This window comes from Pongo abelii, chromosome 20 (assembly GCF_028885655.2).
Source record: "Pongo abelii isolate AG06213 chromosome 20, NHGRI_mPonAbe1-v2.0_pri, whole genome shotgun sequence".
In the NCBI taxonomy this organism is placed as follows: domain Eukaryota; kingdom Metazoa; phylum Chordata; class Mammalia; order Primates; family Hominidae; genus Pongo; species Pongo abelii.
The window spans coordinates 19,130,166-19,150,418 of NC_072005.2; the positions used below are offsets into that span (position 1 = coordinate 19,130,166).

The window sequence follows — 20,253 nt, forward strand, 5'->3', positions numbered from 1 at the left end:
GGCCTGAGTTTTTCCTGCCCTGGCCCCCACTTCTTCCAGGCCACTAGGGGTTCTCATTTTGAATCTTGGTGCCCCTCATGATAGCGGCATGACTTCTCTGTGCCTCAGTTTCCCCCGATGCCAACCAGGGCTGCTCAGTGGCCTCTAGGGGCCAGGGTGAAGCATGGGGACAGGGTGTACTGCCTCTGGCCTGGCAGGAGCAGGTTGTGGCTGTGTGAGGGGCGGGGTGGGGGTCTGCACAGCTGCTGATCGTCACAGACCCTGGTCTCCAGGAACAGCCCTGGACGCCAGTGCCCCAGGACTCTCCCTGAGCGTCAGCTCCCACATGCCCCCAGCAAAGTGACCAGAGCACATCATCAGGTGGAACACCCTGGAGTTGAGATATTTATTAACAGATGGGGGTGCTGAGGGTGGGCTCCTGCCCCCAGAGGGGTGGATGCCAGGTGGGAAGGGCTGCAGGGCTCCTGGCCTCTGTCCTGGCTTCGTGGTCCTGACAGCTCTGAGCCAGCCTCAGGCGCTGGGAGCGTACTGTAGCACCAGCCTGTCAAAGTCGTTCTCCTTTAGCAAGACACATGGCAACACAGGGTGGGGGCGGGGTGTGGGGAGACAGGTGGAGGGAGAGAGAGGGCGCATGTGAGCATAGGCTGAGCTCCAGATGCCCCCTGGCCTGGCTTTCGGGGACAGGCCACCCCCGCCGCTCACCTTGGCCTGGTACTCCTTGATGAAGGGATGGGACCTGTGGGCGTCCTTCAGCTGGGACAGGTATCGGTTTGTCACCTGCAGGGGAGGCAGGGAGGCAGGTGAGCCGAACACGGGGACCCCACGGTGGCTCTGACCTGCAGGACAGGGGTGGATGGGGGTGAGAGCCACAGTACCCCAGGGGGCTCCTCACCCTGCCTTGGGACTGGGCTGATCTCGGAGAACCTTCAGGGTGGGGGTGGAGGGATGGGCCTGCCCCTGGAGAGGCGCTGGCATGGAGCTGGCCTCCGTACATGGTGGGGGATGTATCGTGGTGTTCAGGGGAGCAGGTTGGGCAGGGCCCCAGGTGAGGATGGGTTGGGGGGCACAGGGTTTGTGAGGGAGGTGGGCTGCGGTGGGCACACTGTATACAGAGTTTTCCCAGGGGCCTAGAGATTAGGGCCTGGACCCTAGGCTGGGGTCCCAGGGTCTGGACATTAGGGTTGGCCTGGAGCCCTGGGGACCGCTTACCTCAGGGGGCTTGCCCAGGTGCTGGGACAGGACGATGAGGTTGACCAGCGTCTCCGGGTAGCCACTATCCTGGTGACACAGGCAGACATGGGGAGGCAGGGTCAGCCACTCCAGCCCCCATGCCTGCCCGTCACCCCCACCTCAGGCAGCACCACACAAGGTCACCTCCTCAGAGGTGGGGTGGGACTGACACTGCCCACCGCTCTGCAAGGTGGAGATCTCAGATGATACGGTGCCAAGGGGCCAGCCGTCTCACTGAGCCTCAGTTTCCCCATCTGTGGTCCAGCCTGGGGTGCGACCCCTTGTTTATAAAGATTTGGGAAGGTTGTATTTGTCCCACACACCTCAAAGCCACGGGGCCCAGACCCAGATGGCTTCAACTCCTGCTGTACAATGAACCCCGAGGCCATGGGCGGACCTGCCACCCCTGCACCGGCTCCCAAGGAGCCTTGAAAGAAACCTCAGCAGGGGACCTTGCCTGACCCACTCACTCTAGGCTCCCAGCACACAGGACCCTAGGAAACATCTAGGCCAGGAGACCCAACCAGAGCCCCGGTGTCTGCTTGGAGCACAGACACACCAACCAGGATGCGCCCGGAGCCCGACCTGCCCACGGCGGCCCATGGCAGGGCACCTTTTTGGAGACTGGACTTTTCTGAGCCTCAGTCTCCACCATGAAGGGGGACACCAGCTTGCGCTCACAGGAACAGCCATGAGGTGGCTACAAAGGGAAGCGGGGGGACCTGAGTGCCTCCCAAAACCCAGCAAGAATGCAGGGTGACGTGAGTCACGGAACATGTCACCTGAGAGGTATAACAAAAGCCCCCAGAGGATGCGGCCATGAACACAACACGCATCCAAGTGTTCTCAGGCGGCAGGGAGGGGTAGGGTGGTGGAGGAGGGTGCCAGTCTCACCCCTGGGGCAGCGAGAGACACACAGCCGGTCTGAGATTGCACATCAGGCTGGGAGTTCCTGACCAGCCCAGACTGCTCAGAGCTAAAGATGGACCCTGCTCAGGAGGAGCAGTACCCGGCCTGTGATGGGGCCAGCCTGATACCCCTTGGCCTGCCCCGCTCTGCAAACAACTTTCTGATGATAACTCAGCCCCTGGAAAGTCAGACAGGGAGGTGGGCTTCACCAGTGTTTGTCAGTAGATTAGAAGTGTTTCTCAGCTGGGCGCACTGGTGCACGTCTATCATCCCAGCACTTTAGAAGGCCAAGGAAGGTGAGAATTGCTTGAGCCCAGGAGTTCAAGACTAACCTGGACAACACAGTGAGACCCCACTTCTAACAAAAAATACAAAAATTAGCCACACATGGTGGCATACCCTGTTTCAAAAAACAAACAAAAAACCCCCCAAAATTCATTTCTCCAAAATGGAAAAAGCTTTGATGTCCTTTGTGATTATAAAAATAATAATCCAGGCCGGGCACAGTGGCTCACGCCTGTAATCCCAGCACTTTGGGAAGCTGAGGTGGGCGGATCATGAGGTCAGGAGATCGAGACCATCCTGGCTAACACGGCAAAACCCCGTCTCTACTAAAAATATAAAAAATTAGCTGGGCGTGGTGGTGGGCGCCTGTAGTCCCAGCTACTCGGGAAGCTGAGGCAGGAGACTGGCATGAACCCGGGAGGCAGAGCTTGCAGTGAGCCGAGATCACACCACTGCACTCCAGCCTGGGCAACAGAGCAAGACTCCATCTCCAAAAAAAAAAAAGAATTCCACCAAGCATGGTGGCTCACACCTATAATCCTAATGCTTTGGGAGGCTGAAGTGGGACGATCACTTGAGGCCAGGAGTTCGAGACCAACCTGGGCAACACAGCAAGAACAACCCCGTCTTTACAAAATATATATATATTTCTAATTTAACATAACATAAACTCTTCATAAAGACTGCAGATAGCCAGGCGTGGTGGCTCATGCCTATAATCCCAGCACTTTCAGAGGCTGAGGCGGGTGGATCACCTGAGGTCAGGAGTTTGAGACCAGCCTGACCAACATGGCGAAACCCCGTCTCTACTAAAAATACAAAAATTGGCCAGGCGTGGTGGCAGGTGCCTATAATCCCAGCTACTTGGGAGGCTGAGGCAAAAGAATCACTTGAACCCAGGAGGCGGAGGTTGCAGTGAGCTGAGATGAAACCACTGCATTCCAGCCTGGGTGACAGAGTGAGACTCCATCTCAAAAAAAAAAAAAAAAAAAGAAGAAAGGAAAGAAAGGAAAGGAAGGAAGGAAGGAAAGAAAGAAAGAAAGGAAGGAAAGAAAGGGAAGAAAGGGAAGGGAAGGAAGGAAGAGAAGGAGGGAGGGAGGGAGGGAAGGAAGGAAGGAAGGAAGGAAGGAAGGACTGCAGACACCAGGCTGGAGATGACTGCAGCCACCCTGGGCAGGCAGCGCTCTCTCAACGAAGAGCTCCTGTCCACAGCATGCTCTCCCCTAAATAAGGACTGGGAGTGTCTCTCCAATACCGAATATGTACTCAGGTGAGGGGTCCATGTGCAGGCCCCGGGCAGGCAGCTGAGGTGACAACAAGGTCGGCTCAGACCACTGAGGCCCAGGCTGCCCAGATGCCCCATTTCTGTGAGGCCGGAATCTGGATTTCTTTGCAGGTGAGATCCCTGCTTTGTGGATCTCGCTGCTGACTGGGCCTTAGAAGCCCTGTGGGGCCGCACGCACACCCAGGGGGTCTCTGCTATACTTGTTTCTGTCCGCCCTGACCCTGCCCTCTGGCCGCCTGGCCTTCCCTCCGTCCCCACTCTGGGACAGGCTTGTGCCTACCTTGTCTAGCGCCTCCTGCAGCAGGCCCTCGGCGGCCTCCCAGCGGCCCTGGGCCATGTGGCAGGCTGCCTGCCCATTGAGCAGCAGCAGGGTGGGCGAGCACTTGTCAGCCATCTCCTGGAAGATGTAGTAGGCATCCTGCAGCTTCTCACCGCCCTGCAGGGAGGGTCCCGCATCATCGCCTGTGCCCCTGCTGCCCGGCCCTTCCCCCATCGGCCTCCTCCCCTAGCGGGGGGACTCCAGCACTGCACAGAGACGAATCTGGTGTGCCCGGTTCAAGGCACAGACACTCCACCATGGGGACTGCCCGTAACTTGTACTCTGCTGATGGGGCCTAAAGACTCGCGGCCGCCTCCCGCCCCACCTCCCATCCAGCTCCCGGAGTGCTGAGTACACAGAGGTGGAATCTGGGGCTTCCAAGGCCTCAGTGCACAGGTGGCTGGGCCAGGGTCTGAGTGGGCACCACTGAGTCACTGGGCATGTCAGAGGAGGAGGAGTCAGCTCTGTGACCAGCAGCCCTGACCTGTCCACTTGCTCAGAACAGCGGGACACTTGCAGGGGGAGCCTGAGGCCAAGGCGGGCTGTGAAAACAGCTCAAACTACCCGAGAGGGCTGGCGGGGCCTGTCCTACTACACTAGACGGTCACTGGAAGTCCGTCTGGGTGAGGCTCCAGTCCCGTGGCGGGCAGGGACGGGGAGCACATTTTTTTTTTTCTTTCCCAGAGTTTCGCTCTTGTTGCTCAGGCTGGAGAGCAATGGTGCGATCTTGGCTCACCACAACCTCCGCCTCCTAGGTTCAAGCGATTCTCCTGCCTCAGCCTCCTGAGTAGCTGGGTTTACAGGTGCATGCCACCAAGCCCAACTAATTTTGTATTTTTAGTAAAGATGGGGTTTCTCCATGTTGGTCAGGCTGGTCTCGAACTCCCAAGCTCACATGATCCACCCGCCTCGGCCTCCCAAAGTGCTGGGATTACAGGCGTGAGCCACTGTGCCCGGCCAGGAAGCACATTTTAACAGGCCCGCACAAAAGAGTGGCTCAGAAGGGGGCCAAGTCCCAGATACCAGGAGAGGGGCTGTTGCCAGGCGGAGGCGCCCAGGCCTGGTAGCTGAGGACATCTCCACCGCTGCTATGGGAACACTGAACTCCGTCCCTGGCTGGTGACCAGGACCCTGGAGAGCAAAGCTGAGTCGCAGAAAACCCCAGGAAGCCCTGAGGGGAGGAGGGCCTGCCAGGCCAACCCAGACCCTCGAGTACCCCCGCACCTCAGGCTCAGGAACCCGTTCCCGCCCCCACCATCTCTTCGCTCTGGCTCTGGCCAAGTCGCTTGGCTGTGAGAAGCCCGGAATGGAGTCAAGGCTGAGTTGTGCCAGGCTGGCAGGGAGCCATGGCCTGATCCTGGAGCCCCACTGGAGTGGCCAGTAGCCTAGGCACAGGTGGGGGTGCCCACAGACCCTGCTCAGCCAGGTGCCCGCAATGCCCGCCCACCTCATGGCCCAGGGCTCACCGTGGCCAGGCTGACCCAGGCAGTGGCGAGCTGGGTGAGGGTGGCATCCTCGTCCAGGTCCTGCATTCTCTTCAGCTCCTTCCTGGGGCGGGGACAGATGACGGAGGGGCTGAGTGGCCGAGGGCCCTGGCCTGGCCATCCCTGCCTTGTTCCCACTTGGGGCCCACCGGAGCCTGGGGATGGTCCCCGCTTTGTGCTCCACTGCATGCTCATACCCCACGACTAAGTGCCCGAGCCACCCTGCCCGTCCGACCATGTGCAGGCTCCGGGAAGGTGGGACTGGCGCCAGCTATGGTCCCCCGGGGTGGCCAGCACAAGGTAAGGCTCGGGAGAGACTCACTCCACGGAGGATGGAACGCAGGGAAGGACGACGGAACTACAGTGTGAACAACTCTGAGGCAGGGGAGTCCTGGACCCCCAGCCATGGCCTCCAACCTGGTGATGCCATGTGCAGGCCCCGCCAGCCCCATGGCACAGTTAAAAGCTGGCCAAGTAACATGCTGCTCCGGGCACAACGTCCACTCTCCCTCCATGAAGCCCACCCTCACCCCATGGGAGAGGCCTGCCACCTACTGCATAGAGAGAAACTGAGGCACAGAGAGCCATGGCCCTCCTCCCTGGCAACATACTGCAGGGAAGGGCTGAGTGACGGCAAGCTACCCCCATGGAAAGGAAAGACAACAAGAGTAATGACAGCACCACAGACGCTCTGGGCCGTGGCTCAGTGCGGGTGGAGAGGGGCGGGAAGGCTCACCGGGCGAGGTCCAGGCGGTCTAGCTTCAGCAGGATCTGTACTGTCATGGCTGTGCTGCAGGACAGGGCCAGGGGGCGGTCAGCGGGTGGCCACAGACACATTGCCTGGCCGCTCCACACCCAGGGCTCACTGTGTGTGTCTGGGATGTTCCTAAGTCCTGTGCTTAGGACCACCAGCACCCCCCAGCAGAGGGGGACACCCTCACTCCCATATTTCACCACTCAGCTTCCTCGGGCCTGGGAGCTGTGGGCGGGTACCGAGGACAGGGTTCCAGGCCCCGGCCCACTCACTGCCTATCTGGAGAAGCAGCCTCCATGGGCTGTGCTTGCAGATGGAGGGCCCTGCCCGGACTCAACACCCAGAAGGCGGTTGACGCTCAGGAACAAGGCCCTAGCGGAGGGCCACACACCCACCCCTGCACCAGAGCCCTGGGGCCACCCACTCTCTGCAGGTCCCCTCATCCCCTCATCCCTCTCAGCCCCAGGCGGCTGTGACCACGAATTACTCGTGAGGCCTCTTGTTCTTGTTTTCCCGCCAACAGGAGCCAGCACCTGGACCAGCACCGAGTCCGCCGGCTTGCTGACAGCGTGACATCCCTATTTATTTTCTTTTTTGTGTATGAGACAGGGTCTGGCTCTGCCACCCAGGCTGGAGTGCAGTGGCACCATCACGGCTCACTGCAACCTCCACCTCCCAGGCTCAAGAGATACTCCTGCTTCCCCCTCCCAAGTAGCTGGAAACATAGGTGCATGTCACCCTGCCTGGCTGCGCCCTGCAATTCTAAGCCCTCCATGGATGGAGGTGGGATGGGAGCAGATCCATAGCGACCATGAAATGCCCAGCTTGCAACTCACAGTGGAAGGCAGGCACTGCAGGGACAGCTCACGGGGCAGAACTGACACACTTTCTGTGACCAGTGCCCTGGACATGGCCCAGAGTCACATCCTAGGGTGGAGGGGGACACCAACCTTGCAGGGCTTCAGCACCCCAACCCCAGAGGGCCCTGGAGGAGAGCCGGTGTGGGGGGCCCGGGGAGGCCTGAGAGACTGGGCCCAGGGCCGAGACACAGAAGGCTTCATGGGGGGTTGGGACACAGAAACCAAGCAGAGACAAAGCCGCTTTCTGCTCTGCCCTTGGGAACAGAGGGTTTGCAGCCTGGGCACCGTGTCCTTGGATCCGCAGCCTGGTGCGCAGATGGGAGTGCCTCCCACACTGGGCAGGGGGGCTGGAGCCTGGACAGCAGGCCAGGGCCTCATTTCAGCACTGCCTCATTCTCTGCTCCCACGACGACAGCCAGCGAGGCCGTGCGCAGCCTGGAGATGTGGCAGGGGGCACTTGCCTCCCTGGGCTGGCCCCAGAGCAGGGCGGCCACTCACCACTCCAGGCTGTCCCCCTGGTGCAGCGCACGCAGGGCGGCATCTGGGTTCTGGTCGTGGAGATAGATGGAAGCGGCCATGAGGAGGAAGGTGGTGTTGGTCACGTCCACGCTCCTGCTCATCTCTCGGTCCAGCTCGGCCACAATGCTGTCCCTGCAAGACACAGATGCTCAGGACCCACAGCTGGGGTGGCCTCTGTGGGACCTCGAAGGGTCCCCTTCCTTGGGAGCAGACAGGTCCAGAGAGAGTGAGCCAGGCCCTGCGGGTGCAGAGCAGCAGCAGGCTGAGCATTGAGCTGTCCCGACACGTCCTCCCCCTGTTCCTATGAAGCACCTCTCATGCTGGGCCAGGCAAGGACCCGAGGCCGGGAGATGTGGGGTGGGGCGCTCCAAGGGGACATGAGGAGGCAACGCCAGTCTCACACCAACCTCACCCACCTTCCTGAGGAGGCTGGTGGGCCCAGCTGGGACTCCTGACCATAACCCATCAGCCCTGTGGGCTTCAAGGCCACGTCTTCTAGCAGGAGGTCGGCCTGGGTGCCGAGGGGCCGTGCAGAAGGATGGGAGTCCTGGGGCACCCCCACTGCTGGGGCAGCTGCCCTCAGTCCCTGAGAGCCCAGTGTGCTGGCTGCACCCTGAAGATGGCCAGTGCGCTGCGAGTCAGGGCCAGGCTTGAGCCCAGGCGAGGCTGAGGACCGGCTCGGCTCCGAGGGCACAGGTCACCCATGCCTCCGTGTCCCTAACTGGATCCAGACCCTCCATTCCCCCATGGCTGTTGAGCAGCTAAAAAGAGAAGGCAGGGGAGGGGGCCACCCTAGACCAAAGCTGGTGTTCTTCTGGATTCACACGCAGCTCTGTGACCACATAAGCATCCACACGCGTCTGGGGGCTGTCTGCCCAGGGCCTGTGTCTGAGGTGTCACTGAGGGCATGGTATGTCTGATACCAACCAGGCTCCACTGAGGGCTCGCCACAGTGCCAGGCCCGACAGACAAGTGACTTCAGGTCTGAGTCTGTTTCCCCATGCTGAGGGACCATGTTACAGGGATCATGCGGGGGAGGAGCAAGGAGCTCCCAAGACCACCTTACAAAGCTTCCTGAGGCTCCAGCACACAAGGGTGCGTAAACACTGCCAGCTGTTGTAGCGTTGGTACTGTAATGTTGTCATCCTAAGGTGTTACAATTACCAATGGGGCCAGGCACTGGGGCTCACACCTGTAACCCCAGCGCTTTGGGAGGCCAAGGCAGGAGGATCGCTTAAGCCCAGGAGTTCAAGACCACCCTGGGCAACATAGTAGGACCCTTTTTACTACAAAAAAGTAAAAAAGTCAGCTGGGCCTGGTGGCACCTGTAGTCCCAACTACTTGGGAGGCTGAGGCAGGAGGATGGCTTCAGCCCGGGAGGTTGAAGCTGCAGTGAGCTGTGGTCACACCTCTGCACTCCAGCCTGGGTGACAGAGGAAGACCATCTCAAAAACAAACAACAGCAACAAAACCAATTACTGGGTGGATAGCTTGAGCCCAGGAGTTTGAGACCAGCCTGGGCAACATGGCAAAACCCCATCTCTTTTTTTTTTTTTTTGAGACGGAGGCTCGCACTCGCACTTTCACCCAGGCTGGAGTGCAGTGGCACAATCTCGGCTCACTGCAAGCTCCTCCTCCCGGGTTCACGCCATTCTCCTGCCTCAGCCTCCCGAATAGCTGGGACTACAGGCGCCCGCCACCACCCCCGGCTAATTTTTTTTGTATTTTTAGTAGAGACGGGGTTTCACATGTTAGCCAGGATGGTCTCGATCTCCTGACCTCGTGATCCGCCCGCCTCGGCCTCCCAAAGTGCTGGGATTACAGGCGGGAGCCACTGCGCCCGGCCCGGCAAAACCCCATCTCTAAAAAACATACAAATTAGCCAGGCATGGTGATGCGTGCCTGTAGTCCCAGCTACTCAGGAGGCTGAGGTGGGAGGATCACTTGAGCCTGGGAGATCAAGGCTGCAGTGAGCCAAGACTGTGCCACTGTATGCCAGGCCGAGCGACAGAGCAAGACCGTATCTCAAGAAAAGAAAACAAAATCAAAACCAAAACCAATTACTAATGGATGCTCCTGGTCCCCGGGGTGTCCTGTCAATGAGGTCGCGGCTGTGCAGCCAGATGAACGCACCACAAGCCCCTGCCTGGACCGCCTGCTCTCCGGGGCTGCTTTTCTGTGATGCTCACAGCAGCTGCTGCTCCTGGGGGACCCAGGGTTCCCTGCCTTCACTCCAGCTGGTGAAGCGCAGGGTGGGAGAAACAGTGGCCCTGGGAGGTCACCCGTCCGAATGTCCTGGAGCTGCTGTGGCAAAGCACCACAGCCCGGGCGGTTAAGGACAACAGGGCTTCGTTCCTCACAGCTCCGGAGGCTGCAAGTCTGAAGTCAAGGTGGCAGCAGGGCTGGCTCCAACTGGAGGCTGGAGGGCAAGGCCGTTCCAGGCCTCTCTCCCAGCTCTGGTGGCTGCCGGCCATTCGTGCTGCTCCTTGGCTAGCAGACATGTCACTCCAGTCTGTCTCTGTTGTCACATGGGCTTAACTCTGTGGGCCTCTGTCTTCTTTTATCTTTTTTTTTTTTTTTTTTAAGACAGTCTCCCTCTGTCACCCAGGCTGGAGTACACTGATGCGATCTTGGCTCACTGCAACCTCTGCCTCCCGGGTTCAAGCGATTCTCCTGCCTTAGCCTCCCAAGTAGCTGGAATCACAGACACCATATCCTGTTAATTCTGTATTTTTAGTAGAAATGAGGTTTCACCACATTGGCCAGGCTGGTCTCGAAAACTCCTGACCTCAGGTGATCTGCCCACCTCGGCCTCCCAAAGTGCTGGGATTACAAGTATGAGCCGCTGCACCCAGCCCTCCTTTTATCTCTTAAAAGGACATAAGTCCTTGGCTTTGGGGCCCACCCTAAATCCAGCATGTCTTCATCTCCTTATCTCTTAATTTGATCGGCAAAGATCCTTTTTCCAAATGATACCATATTCACAAGCATGTGGGATAGGATATGGACGTATCTTCTGGGGGACACCATTCACCCCACCATGCTGCCTCTGCAAATAAGTCAGCTCCTAGGAAGCCCAGGTTTCTTTGAGTGAAGGAAGGCGGTAGTCGGGGCACTGCCTCCGTGGGCCAAGGAAGAGCAGGATCACAGCGGAGTCTCCCCGTGCCAGACCCTCACTCCGACCCCACAGCAGGAGGGGGCAAAGTTCCTGGGTCTCCACAGCCCAGCCCTCTCTCCCCTTGGCTGCCACCCATGGGCGTTTGACCAACACTGGCCTGTGGCTCAGGGGCAGGACAGGCGTGGCCTCACCCGCCCTCCCACTGGGCTCCAGGGGAGACACTGGCAGGTTGCAGTCCCTGACTAGCTGGGACTAGTCGGGAGGCTGAGGTGGGCAGACCGCCTGAGCTCAGGAGTTCGAGACCACCCTGGGCAACATGGTGAAACCCAGTCTCTGCTAAAATACAAAAATTAGCTGGGCATGGTGGCACACGGCTGTAGTCCTAGCTACTCAGGAGGCTGAGGCACAAGAATCACTTGAACCCAGGAGGCGGAGGTTGCAGTGAGTCGAGATCGCACCACTGCACTCCAGCCTGGTGACAGAGTGAGACTCTGTCTCTAAGTAAATAAATAAGAAAACTGATGGGAGGGCCCTGCCCCCGCTGCGCCCTGGGCTATCTTGGGGCTCTGGGTGGTGCAGAGGGCTGCTCGGTAATTGGTATTTTCAGTTCTAGGTTCAGAGAGTGCCTTGTGGTCCATGAGGGCGTGTGCACACACAGCACTGTCTCTGACCCTCCTCTTTGAAGCAGGACCCATCACCAGCCCCCCACTGCTGTGCAGGTGAGGGAAACTGAGGCACAAAGCAGCAAGGAGCAGAGGGGAGACGCGCCTAATCTGAGGGATGCTGTGCGCTGCACGCCATGCCCCCGCCCACCCAGGTTCATAACCAACAGGCCTTGGAGAAGGCCCCGCGCCCCAGGCCAACCCATTCTCCGGGGCCTCACCTCCGGCTCTCATGGGCGAGGTAGTCAGCGAACATGCGCACAGCCTGGAGCTCAGGGGCCGAGGAGGGCTTGATCTCGTCCAGGACCACGCCGAACTTCCTCTGCAGCAGGGACAAGGCGTCAGCTGCACCCGTCCACCCCAGAGGATTTCCATGTCTTCAGCTTGGCAGGGAGAGCCCCAGACAGGAAGCCCCTGCCCCACCAGGGACCCCTCAGCCCAGCAAGGGCCACCCCTACTGCAGTACACTGTGGAGGTCGGCGTGGCGTCACCTGTCATGAGCAGCCAGGTGTGCCCTCATCTGCAGGGCCACACTGCCCATGCCTTGAGCTGGGGACCCTGGTAGGTAACTGTCTGTCCCCCGGCAGCTGTCCACCTCTGGTGGTGAGGTAAAGGGCGTGTCACCTGGGGGCAGGGCAGCAGCAGTTATGGGGGTTGTGAGATGCGCTTCTATAAAGCAGGACATGCCCCCAGCCAGCCCTGCCCACCTACTGGCCCTCCAAGGATGCCCAGACTGATACCACTGTCACATCTGCAGCCGGGGGCCCGTCCGTCCCTCACTGTGTTCCCTCCTAGATGGTTCCCCCTTCTTTTTTTTTTTTTGAGATGGAGTCTCGCTCTGTTGCCCAGGCTGGAGTGCAGTGGCATGATCTCGGCTCACAGCAAGCTCCGCCTCCTGGGTTCATGCCATTCTCCTGCCTCAGCCTCCTGAGTAGCTGGGACTACAGGTGCCCGCCACCACGCCCGGTTAATTTTTTTGTATTTTTAGTAGAGACGGGGTTTCACTGTGTTAGCCAGGATGGTCTCAATCTCCTGAACTTGTGATCCACCCACCTCGGCCTCCCAAAGTGCTGGGATTACAGGCGTGAGCCAACCACGCCCAGCCTTTTTTTTTTTTTTTTTTGAGATGGAGTTTCGCTCTTGTTGCCTAGGCTGGAGTGCAATGGCATGACCTCGGCTCATCGAAACCTCTGCCTCCCAGGTTCAAGCAATTCTCCTGCCTCAGCCTCCCGAGTAGCTGGGATTACAGGCATGCACCACCACACCCGGCTAATTCTGTATTTTTAGTAGAGACAGGGTTTCTCCATGTTGAGGCTGGTCTCGAACTCCTGACCTCAGGTGATCCGCCTGCCTCGGCCTCCCAAAGTGCTGGGATTACAGGCGTCAACCACCGGACCCAGCCCTCATTCTTATTTTTTTAGAGACAAGGTCTTGCTCTGTTGTCCAGGCTGGAGTGCAATGGCGTGATCACAGCTCACTGCAGTCTTGACCTCCTGGGCTCAACCGATCCTCCTGCCACAGCCTCCCAAGTAGCTGGGACTCCAGGCACACGCTACCATGACTGGCTTATTTTTTAATTTTTTTTGTAGAGATGGAGGTCTCACTATGTTGCCCAGGCTGGTCTTGAACTCCTGGCTTCAAGCGATCCTCCCACCTCAGCCTCCCAAAGTGCTGGGATTACAGGTGTGAGCCACTGTGCCTGGCTCCTACCAATTATTTTAGAAAAAAAAAAATTGGCTGGGCACATTGAATCACGCCTGTAATCCCAGCACTTTGGGAGGCTGAGGCAGGTGGATCACGAGGTCAGGAGTTCGAGACCACCCTGGCTAATGTGGTGAAACCACGTGTTTATTAAAAATATAAAAATTAGCCGGGCGTGGTGGCACGCGCCTGTAGTCCCAGCTACTTGGGAGGCTGAGACAGGAGAGTCACTTGAACCTAGGAGGCAGAGGTTGCAGTGAGCTGAGATCGAGTATGACAGAGCGAGAGACTGTCTCAAAAAAAAAAAAAAAAATCAAGAAGCTGTGACCCAGGTCCCCTGGCCTGGCAGTCTCGGGCCTCCATGACACAGCCACCTTCACATGCTGGCTGTTCACAGTCACTGGACGCTGCAGGCCTGGGTCCCTGCTTTGTTTACTGTCCCTGCCACCCACTCTGTGGTGCCTTCCTGTCCCCAGCCCCATCCTCTACTCTGTTCATCACTCTCGCCCCCCGCCAAGGCCCGCACTCACCTGCGCAAGGTACGCTCTATACAGGAAGACGTCCCTCTCCACATCTGTCTCTGGGCTTGACAACTGTGGGAAACAATGTGAGTCAGGACGCACAGTGGGAGGCCCGGCGCAGCCCACACAGGGTAAGCATGACAGACAGGCCCCTGTACACTGGGGACAGGTGGCTTCTCTGGCAGGGTTAGAGGTCTGAGTCCCAGCCCTGATCTTCCACAGCCCGAGTGGCCTCTGCTGGGGGTACCCTACACGGGGGGTGCCTGATCTCATCCCGCGCTGACACCACCCCAGGAAGGAGGCTTGCTCCCAAGTTCAGTGTCTGCTCCAGCCACACTTAAGAAGCCAGGGTGGCGCCCGCACCTCTAACTTCTGGACATGGGGCCATTGTGGCTTGATTCTGTTCTGCTTTTGTCTCAAGACATTTTGAGCTCAGTTTGGCTGCCCCAGTGTGGTGACATCTGTGTCCTGCCCTGGCCAGGGGAGACCCTGGAACGGCTCTGTACTTGGGCCACACCCCCACAGCCCAGCCACTGCACAGAACTGAGGAGCAAGAGGGAGGTGCCCTGTGGCAACATCCATTTTGGGACGATAAGGAAGCTGCCCCTGAGCCCAGGCCAGGCAGGGAGGCTGGGGCCCCTCCTCCAGAACACAGCTTTGCATGCTGCCCCCGGAGGCTGGCTGACTTCCCGGGGTGCCCATGGCAGGTGGGCACAGTGCAGCTCAGCCCGTGGCCTGAGGGTGCTTGCTCAGGCCCCTGGGGGCTTCGAGAGGAAAGTACAGCTGGGAAGGGGCCCAGCCACCTTGGCATCGCCACTCCAACAACCTCTAAACAGAGGGAACTGAGAAGGCTGTCAGCAAGAGGGCCTGCCAGCTGTCAAGACACAGGGTCAAAGGACCCGGTGCCCGAACCAGGGGGAGTCACTCTGCCCTGTCCTCTGAAGCCGAGAACCACAGATTCCAAGCCACATCTCTTCCTTCTCCCCAGCCTGAGGGAGGAGCGTGGATGTCTAACGTGTCCTCACCCCAGGCCACCGCAGACCTGACTCAGGCTGCCATTGCCAAGAGGCCCCAGCAGCTTCTGCTCAGGCCCTGGTGGCCAGAGTGGGTATCTGGCTATGATTTGGAACAAGATGCCATCTAAATAAATAACTCCTAGAAGAATGTCAAAGGCATGCGGAGGGTGGAGGCTGCAGAAATCGAGCCCCACCTGCAAATGGGATGGACAGGTGAAAGATGTACCTTCTCAAGTATGCAAAGAAACATATTATAGGCCGGGCATGGTGGCTCACGCCTATAATCCCAGCACTTTGGGAGGCCGAGGTGGGTGGATCATTAGAGGTCAGGAGTTCCAGACCAGCCTGGCCAACATGGTGAAACCCCATCTCTACTTAAAAATACAAAAATTAGCCAGGTGTGGTGGCGGGCACCTGTAATCCCAGCTACTCAGGAAGCTGAGGCAAGAGAATCACTTGAACCCGTGAGGTGGAGGCTATAGTAAGCTGAGATCACGCCATTGCACTCCAGCCTAGGCGACAGAGCAAGACTCCGTCTCAAGAAAAAATAAATAAGTAACTCTCAATCAACCTTCCGAGATGGACATCAGTTAGGTGACCAGCCCAGGGCCGCATGCCACCGTCAGTTAAAAAAGAGACAGGACAGGTGTGGTGGCTCACACCTGTAATCCCAGTGCTTTGGGAGGCCAAAGCAGGAGCACTGCTTGAGCCCAGGAGTTTGAGATCAGCACAGGCAACATAGCAAAAAGCATAGTCTTTTTTTTTTTCTTTTTTTTTTTTTTTTTTTTTGATGGAGTCTTGCTCTGTCACCCAGGCTGGAGTGCAGTGGCATGATCCCGGCTCACTACAACCTCTGCTGCCCGGGTTCAAGAGATTCTTCTGCCTCAGCCTCCTGAGTAGCAGGGACTATATGTATTTTCAGTAGAGACGGGGTTTCACCATATTGGCCAGGCTGGTCTTGAACTCCTGACCTTGTGAATCAGCTGCCTCGGCCTCCCAAAGTGCTGGGATTATAGGCATGAGCCACCGCGCCCGGTCTGAGACCCTGTGTCCATAAAAAAATTTTAAATATTAGCGGGGTGTGGTAGCGTGCACCTGTAGTCCCAGCGACTCGGGAGGCTCATGAAGGAGGATCGCTTGAGCCTGGGAGGTCGAGGCTACAGTGGACTATGATCATGCCACTGCACTGCACTCTGGCCTGGGTGACAGACTGAGACCTTGTCTATCTTTAGGGAAAAAAAAGAGACAAAAGCTGGCTGTTGGGCTTTCAAAGTGAGAACACAGTGGGGCACCATGGGGGGCACCAGGGTGGCCTCAGCCGCCCCTGTGTGAAACGCAGGTGCCCAGGAGACTGTGCGTGCAGAAGTGCTCAGAGGCTGCAGAGTGCACTGGAGAGACAAGAGTGCCGGGAAGCATAACAACAACAAATGTGCAGACCGTGACCCTGATGTGAGGCTCTGGAACCGTTATGGTTTTCCTCGACTCCCAGGGACGATCCTACCATCAGGACACATGTGTGTCCCCAGGGTGGGAGAGCACTGCTCTTCAACCCCAAGGGCTCACTAGGATCACCTGGGAGCCCAGAAACCAGCAAAGCCAGGAGACCACGTCCACCAAGGTCACTTGGCCCTAGGATGGCCCCAGCACTGGCCCCAGGTGGCTTAAGATGTGGCCACGGTCAAGGAATCAGGGTACTGTTTGGGAAGGCGGGTGACAGGATGGGGGCCCTGTAGCCAGAAACCTTGGGGGTAGTAACTCTCCCTTCTGTCCCTGTAGCCAGAAACCTTGGGGGTAGTAACTCTCCCTTCTGTCCCTGTAGCCAGTAACCTGACCACACTCGGCCGTCAGCAACTCAAGGCGTATGAGCTACTTCAACCCCAACAGCTGGGCGGTGCCTGCCACCTTGTGGGCAACTGGCAAATGTCTGAGAAACCCAGAAATGTCATGATGGGAGCCTAGTGCTGGGGCAGCAAAGGGCAAAGACATGCCAGGCGCTCTCCCTGGGGCCACCTCAGGTGGGGCTGAGGTTGCTCAGGCCACTGTCATGAACTACCACAGACCAGATGGCTTAAAAAATGTATTCCTCAAAAATTAGCCAGGTGTGGTGGCACACGCCTGTAATCCCACCTACTCGGGAGGCTGAGGCAGGAGAATCGCTTGAACCCAAGAGGCAGAGGTTGTGGTGAGCTGAGATCATGCCACCACACTCCAGCCTGGGCAACAGAGCAAGACTCCATCTCAAAAACAAAAAAACAAAAATTAGCTGGGCGTGGTGGCGGGCACCTGTAATCCCAGCTACTCAGGAGGTTGAGGCAGGAGAATCGCTTGAACCCAGGAGGAGGAGGATGCAGTGAGCTGAGATTGTGCCACTGCACTCCAGCCTGGGTGACAGAGTTAGACTCTGTCTCAAGAAAAAAAAAAAAAAAAAAAAAATAGTATTCCTGGCCAGGCGCGGTGGCTCACGCCTGTAATCCCAGCACTTTGGGAGGCTGAGGTGGGCAGATCACTTGAGGTCAGGAGTTCGAGATCAGCCTGACCAACATGGTAAAACCCTGTCTCTACTAAAAATACAAAAATTAGTCCAGGAATGGTAATTCATGCCTATAATCCCAGCACTTTGGGAGGCTGAGGCAGGCAGATCACGAGGTCAGGAGTTAGAGACGAGCCTGGCCAACACAGTGAAACCCCATCACTAGTAAAAATACAAAAATTAGCTGGGTGTGATGGCACACGCCTGTAGTCCCAGCTACTAGGGAGGCTGAGGCAGGAAAACCACTTAAACCCGGGAGGCAGAGGTTGTGGTGAGCTGAGATGGTGCCACTGCACTCCAACCTGGGCAACAGAGCAAGACTCCATCTCAAAAACAAAAAAACAAAAAAAGTTAGCTGGGTGTGGTGGCGGGCACCTGTAATCCTAGCCACTTGGGAGGCTGAGGCAGGAGAATCGCTTGAACCCAGGAGGAGGAGGATGCAGTGAGCTGAGATTGTGCCACTGCACTCCAGCCTGGGTGACACAGAGTGAGACCCTGTCTCAAAAAAAAAAAAAAAAAAAAAAGTGTTCCTTGACAGTCACAGTCCTGGAGGCCAGAAGTCCCAAATCAAGGTGTCAGCAGGGCCACACTCCTTCCAAAAGTTCTAGGGGAGGATACTTCCCTGCCTCTCCCAGCTTTTGGTGATGGTGACATTCCTCAGCTTGTAGCCACATCACTCCCATCTCTGCCTCCATCTACTCTGTGTCTCAAATCTCCCTCTGCCTGTTTTTTTTTTTTTTTCTTTTTCCGGTGGCGGGTTCTGGTGAAGACAAGAAAGCCTACTAGAAACATTCTTTTTTTCTTTTTTTTTTTTTTTTTTTTTGAGATAGGGTCTCACTTTTGACACAGCAAGAGCACCAACATCTCAGACAAACACTGCCACTTTAAGTTCCAGCTCCCTTTCTAGCCTCATGCATTTTAAGGAAATTTCTTTTTTCTTTTCTTTTTTTTTTTTTTAGAGAAGTCTCACTCTTGTCCCCCAGGCTTGAATGCAACGGCTGGATCTCGGCTCACTGCAACCTCCACCTCCTGGGTTCAAACGATTCTCCTGCCTCTGCCTCCCAAGTAGCTGGGATTAAGGCGCCTGCCACCATGCCCGGCTAATTTTTGTATTTTTTAGTAGAGATGGGGGTTTCAGGTCAGGCTGGTCTCGAACTCCTGACCTCAGGTGATCCGCCTGCCTCGGCCTCCCAAAGTGCTGGGATTACAGGTGTGAACCACCGTGCCCGGCCAGGAAATCACTTCTAACTACAAGCAGTCAGAAAGAGGAGACAGTAAAACACAGAAAGACAGCTCAGGCAGAGAGAGAGTGGGGAGAAACGTTTCTTGGGTAACTGCCAAACTTCACCCTCATACAATGGGCCCCAGTAAAACAGTGGGCCTTAATAAGCACATTCCTTTCCCTTCAGGTGCACTAAAATAGGGAAGCTAAAAACAGACTAGGGGGGTATGCCTGCAGCTGCAGAAAGATGTATGGGAGGCTGCAGAAAGATGTATGGAGGCAGAAAGATGTTAGTACGGTGGCTAACACCTGTAATCCCAACACTTTGGTAGGCCAAGGCGGGCAGATCACAAGGTCAAAAGATGGAGACCAGCCTGGCCAACATGGTGAAACCCCGTCTCTACTAAAAATACAAAAATTAGCTGGGCCATGGTGGCGCGCGCCTGTAATCCCAGCTACTCGGGAGGCTGAGAAAGGAGAATTGCTTGAACCTGGGAGGCGGAGGTTGCAGTGAGCCGAAATCATGCCACTGCACTCCAGCCTGGCGACAGCGCGAGACTCTATCTCAAAAAAAAAAAGAAAAAAAAAAAAAGAAAAGAAAAAGAAAAAAGACGTACGGGAACAGACACACAACTCTCCCTCCCAGATAAGCACAACAAAGAGACACAGAAGCAGTCCAAGCCTCTGATAAACTCTCCGACCCTGAATCCTCAAAAACTCTTAGTCTGTAAAAGAGTATGCCTCTGACCCAACTCGGCCAGAAGGCGCCTCTCAGGTTTGTTTTCTCTAAAATAAACCTGTCTTGACTGGCAAGCCACCTTTCGTGTTTCTTTACTCTTTAATTCTTACAACTTTGTCACCCAGGCTGGAGTGCAGTGGCGCGATCTCGGTTCACTGCAACCTCGGCCTCCGGGTTGTAGCGATTCTCCTGTCTCAGCCTCCCGGTAGCTGAGATTACAGGTGCCCGCCACCACGCCCGGCTAATTTTTGTATTTTTGGTAGACCCATGGTTTCTCCATGTAGCCCAAGCTGGTCTCGAACTCCTGGGCGCATGCGATCCGCCCGCCTCGGCCTCCTAAAGCACCAGAATTACAGGCGTTTAAGCCACTGCGCTGGGAAACTGTGTTATCATTCTGAGTCCAGCGGAATACAGTGCCCGTCCATAAAAGTGCTCAATGAAGAATGAATGTACGAATGGGTAAGCTCTGGGAGAAATAACCAGGCTCGATGAGCAGGGAAACGTCCTTCACTGAAATTTAGGGTTCTCATCCGTAAAATGAGGATAAGCAACAGTCTCCATCTCACGGGAACTGAAGGTATGGCTGAACAAAATACACTTATTGTCACTACAGTGGCATAAACACCTGCCTTACTCAAAATGCCTTCAAGGGCGCAGAGCGAACGCTGTACGAGTGAGCAGTACCGTAAACTGTTACTGCTCTGGGTTCTGCCATGGGACAGTGATTACTCCTCACTGAACTGTGGAAGAGGTGCCCAAAAAACGCGAGAAGAAAAGAGAAAGTTTTTAGACGCAGAACGCGGCTCGCGGCCATCAGGCAGCGTCCTCCGCCTCCGCCCCCAGCGTCCCCGCGCCCCTGCGCGGCCGCACCTTCACCCGCTGCGCCTCGTTTATGCACTGCTGGTAGCTGCCGATGTAGAAGGCGTTCTTCACGTCGAACAGCTCGTCTACCTCCCCGGAGCCGCCGGAGGTCGGGCCGGGGGCCGGAGGCGCCATGTCGTTGTCTTCTCCCCGCTCCTCTTCCTGAAAGACACGTCGGCAGGAACCAAGACACCTCCACGGGCACGCTGGGAAATGTAGTTTACTTTTTCCGAGTGGC

At 57.0% G+C, this 20,253-nt stretch overlaps 1 protein-coding gene across 3 annotated transcripts; it reads right to left on the reverse strand.

The window, feature by feature from the left end:
- Positions 1 to 356: 356 nt before the first annotated feature.
- COPE (COPI coat complex subunit epsilon) lies at positions 357 to 20,215 on the reverse strand. 3 transcript variants are annotated; one of them, NM_001131113.2, is given in 10 exon segments: positions 359 to 558; positions 703 to 777; positions 1,210 to 1,278; positions 3,990 to 4,145; positions 5,495 to 5,576; positions 6,249 to 6,302; positions 7,625 to 7,777; positions 11,647 to 11,747; positions 13,657 to 13,719; positions 20,025 to 20,176. In NM_001131113.2, coding segments are annotated over 10 exon segments (927 nt in total). In that variant the 5' UTR covers positions 20,151 to 20,176; the 3' UTR covers positions 359 to 510.
- Between the last annotated feature and the right edge of the window lie 38 nt (positions 20,216 to 20,253).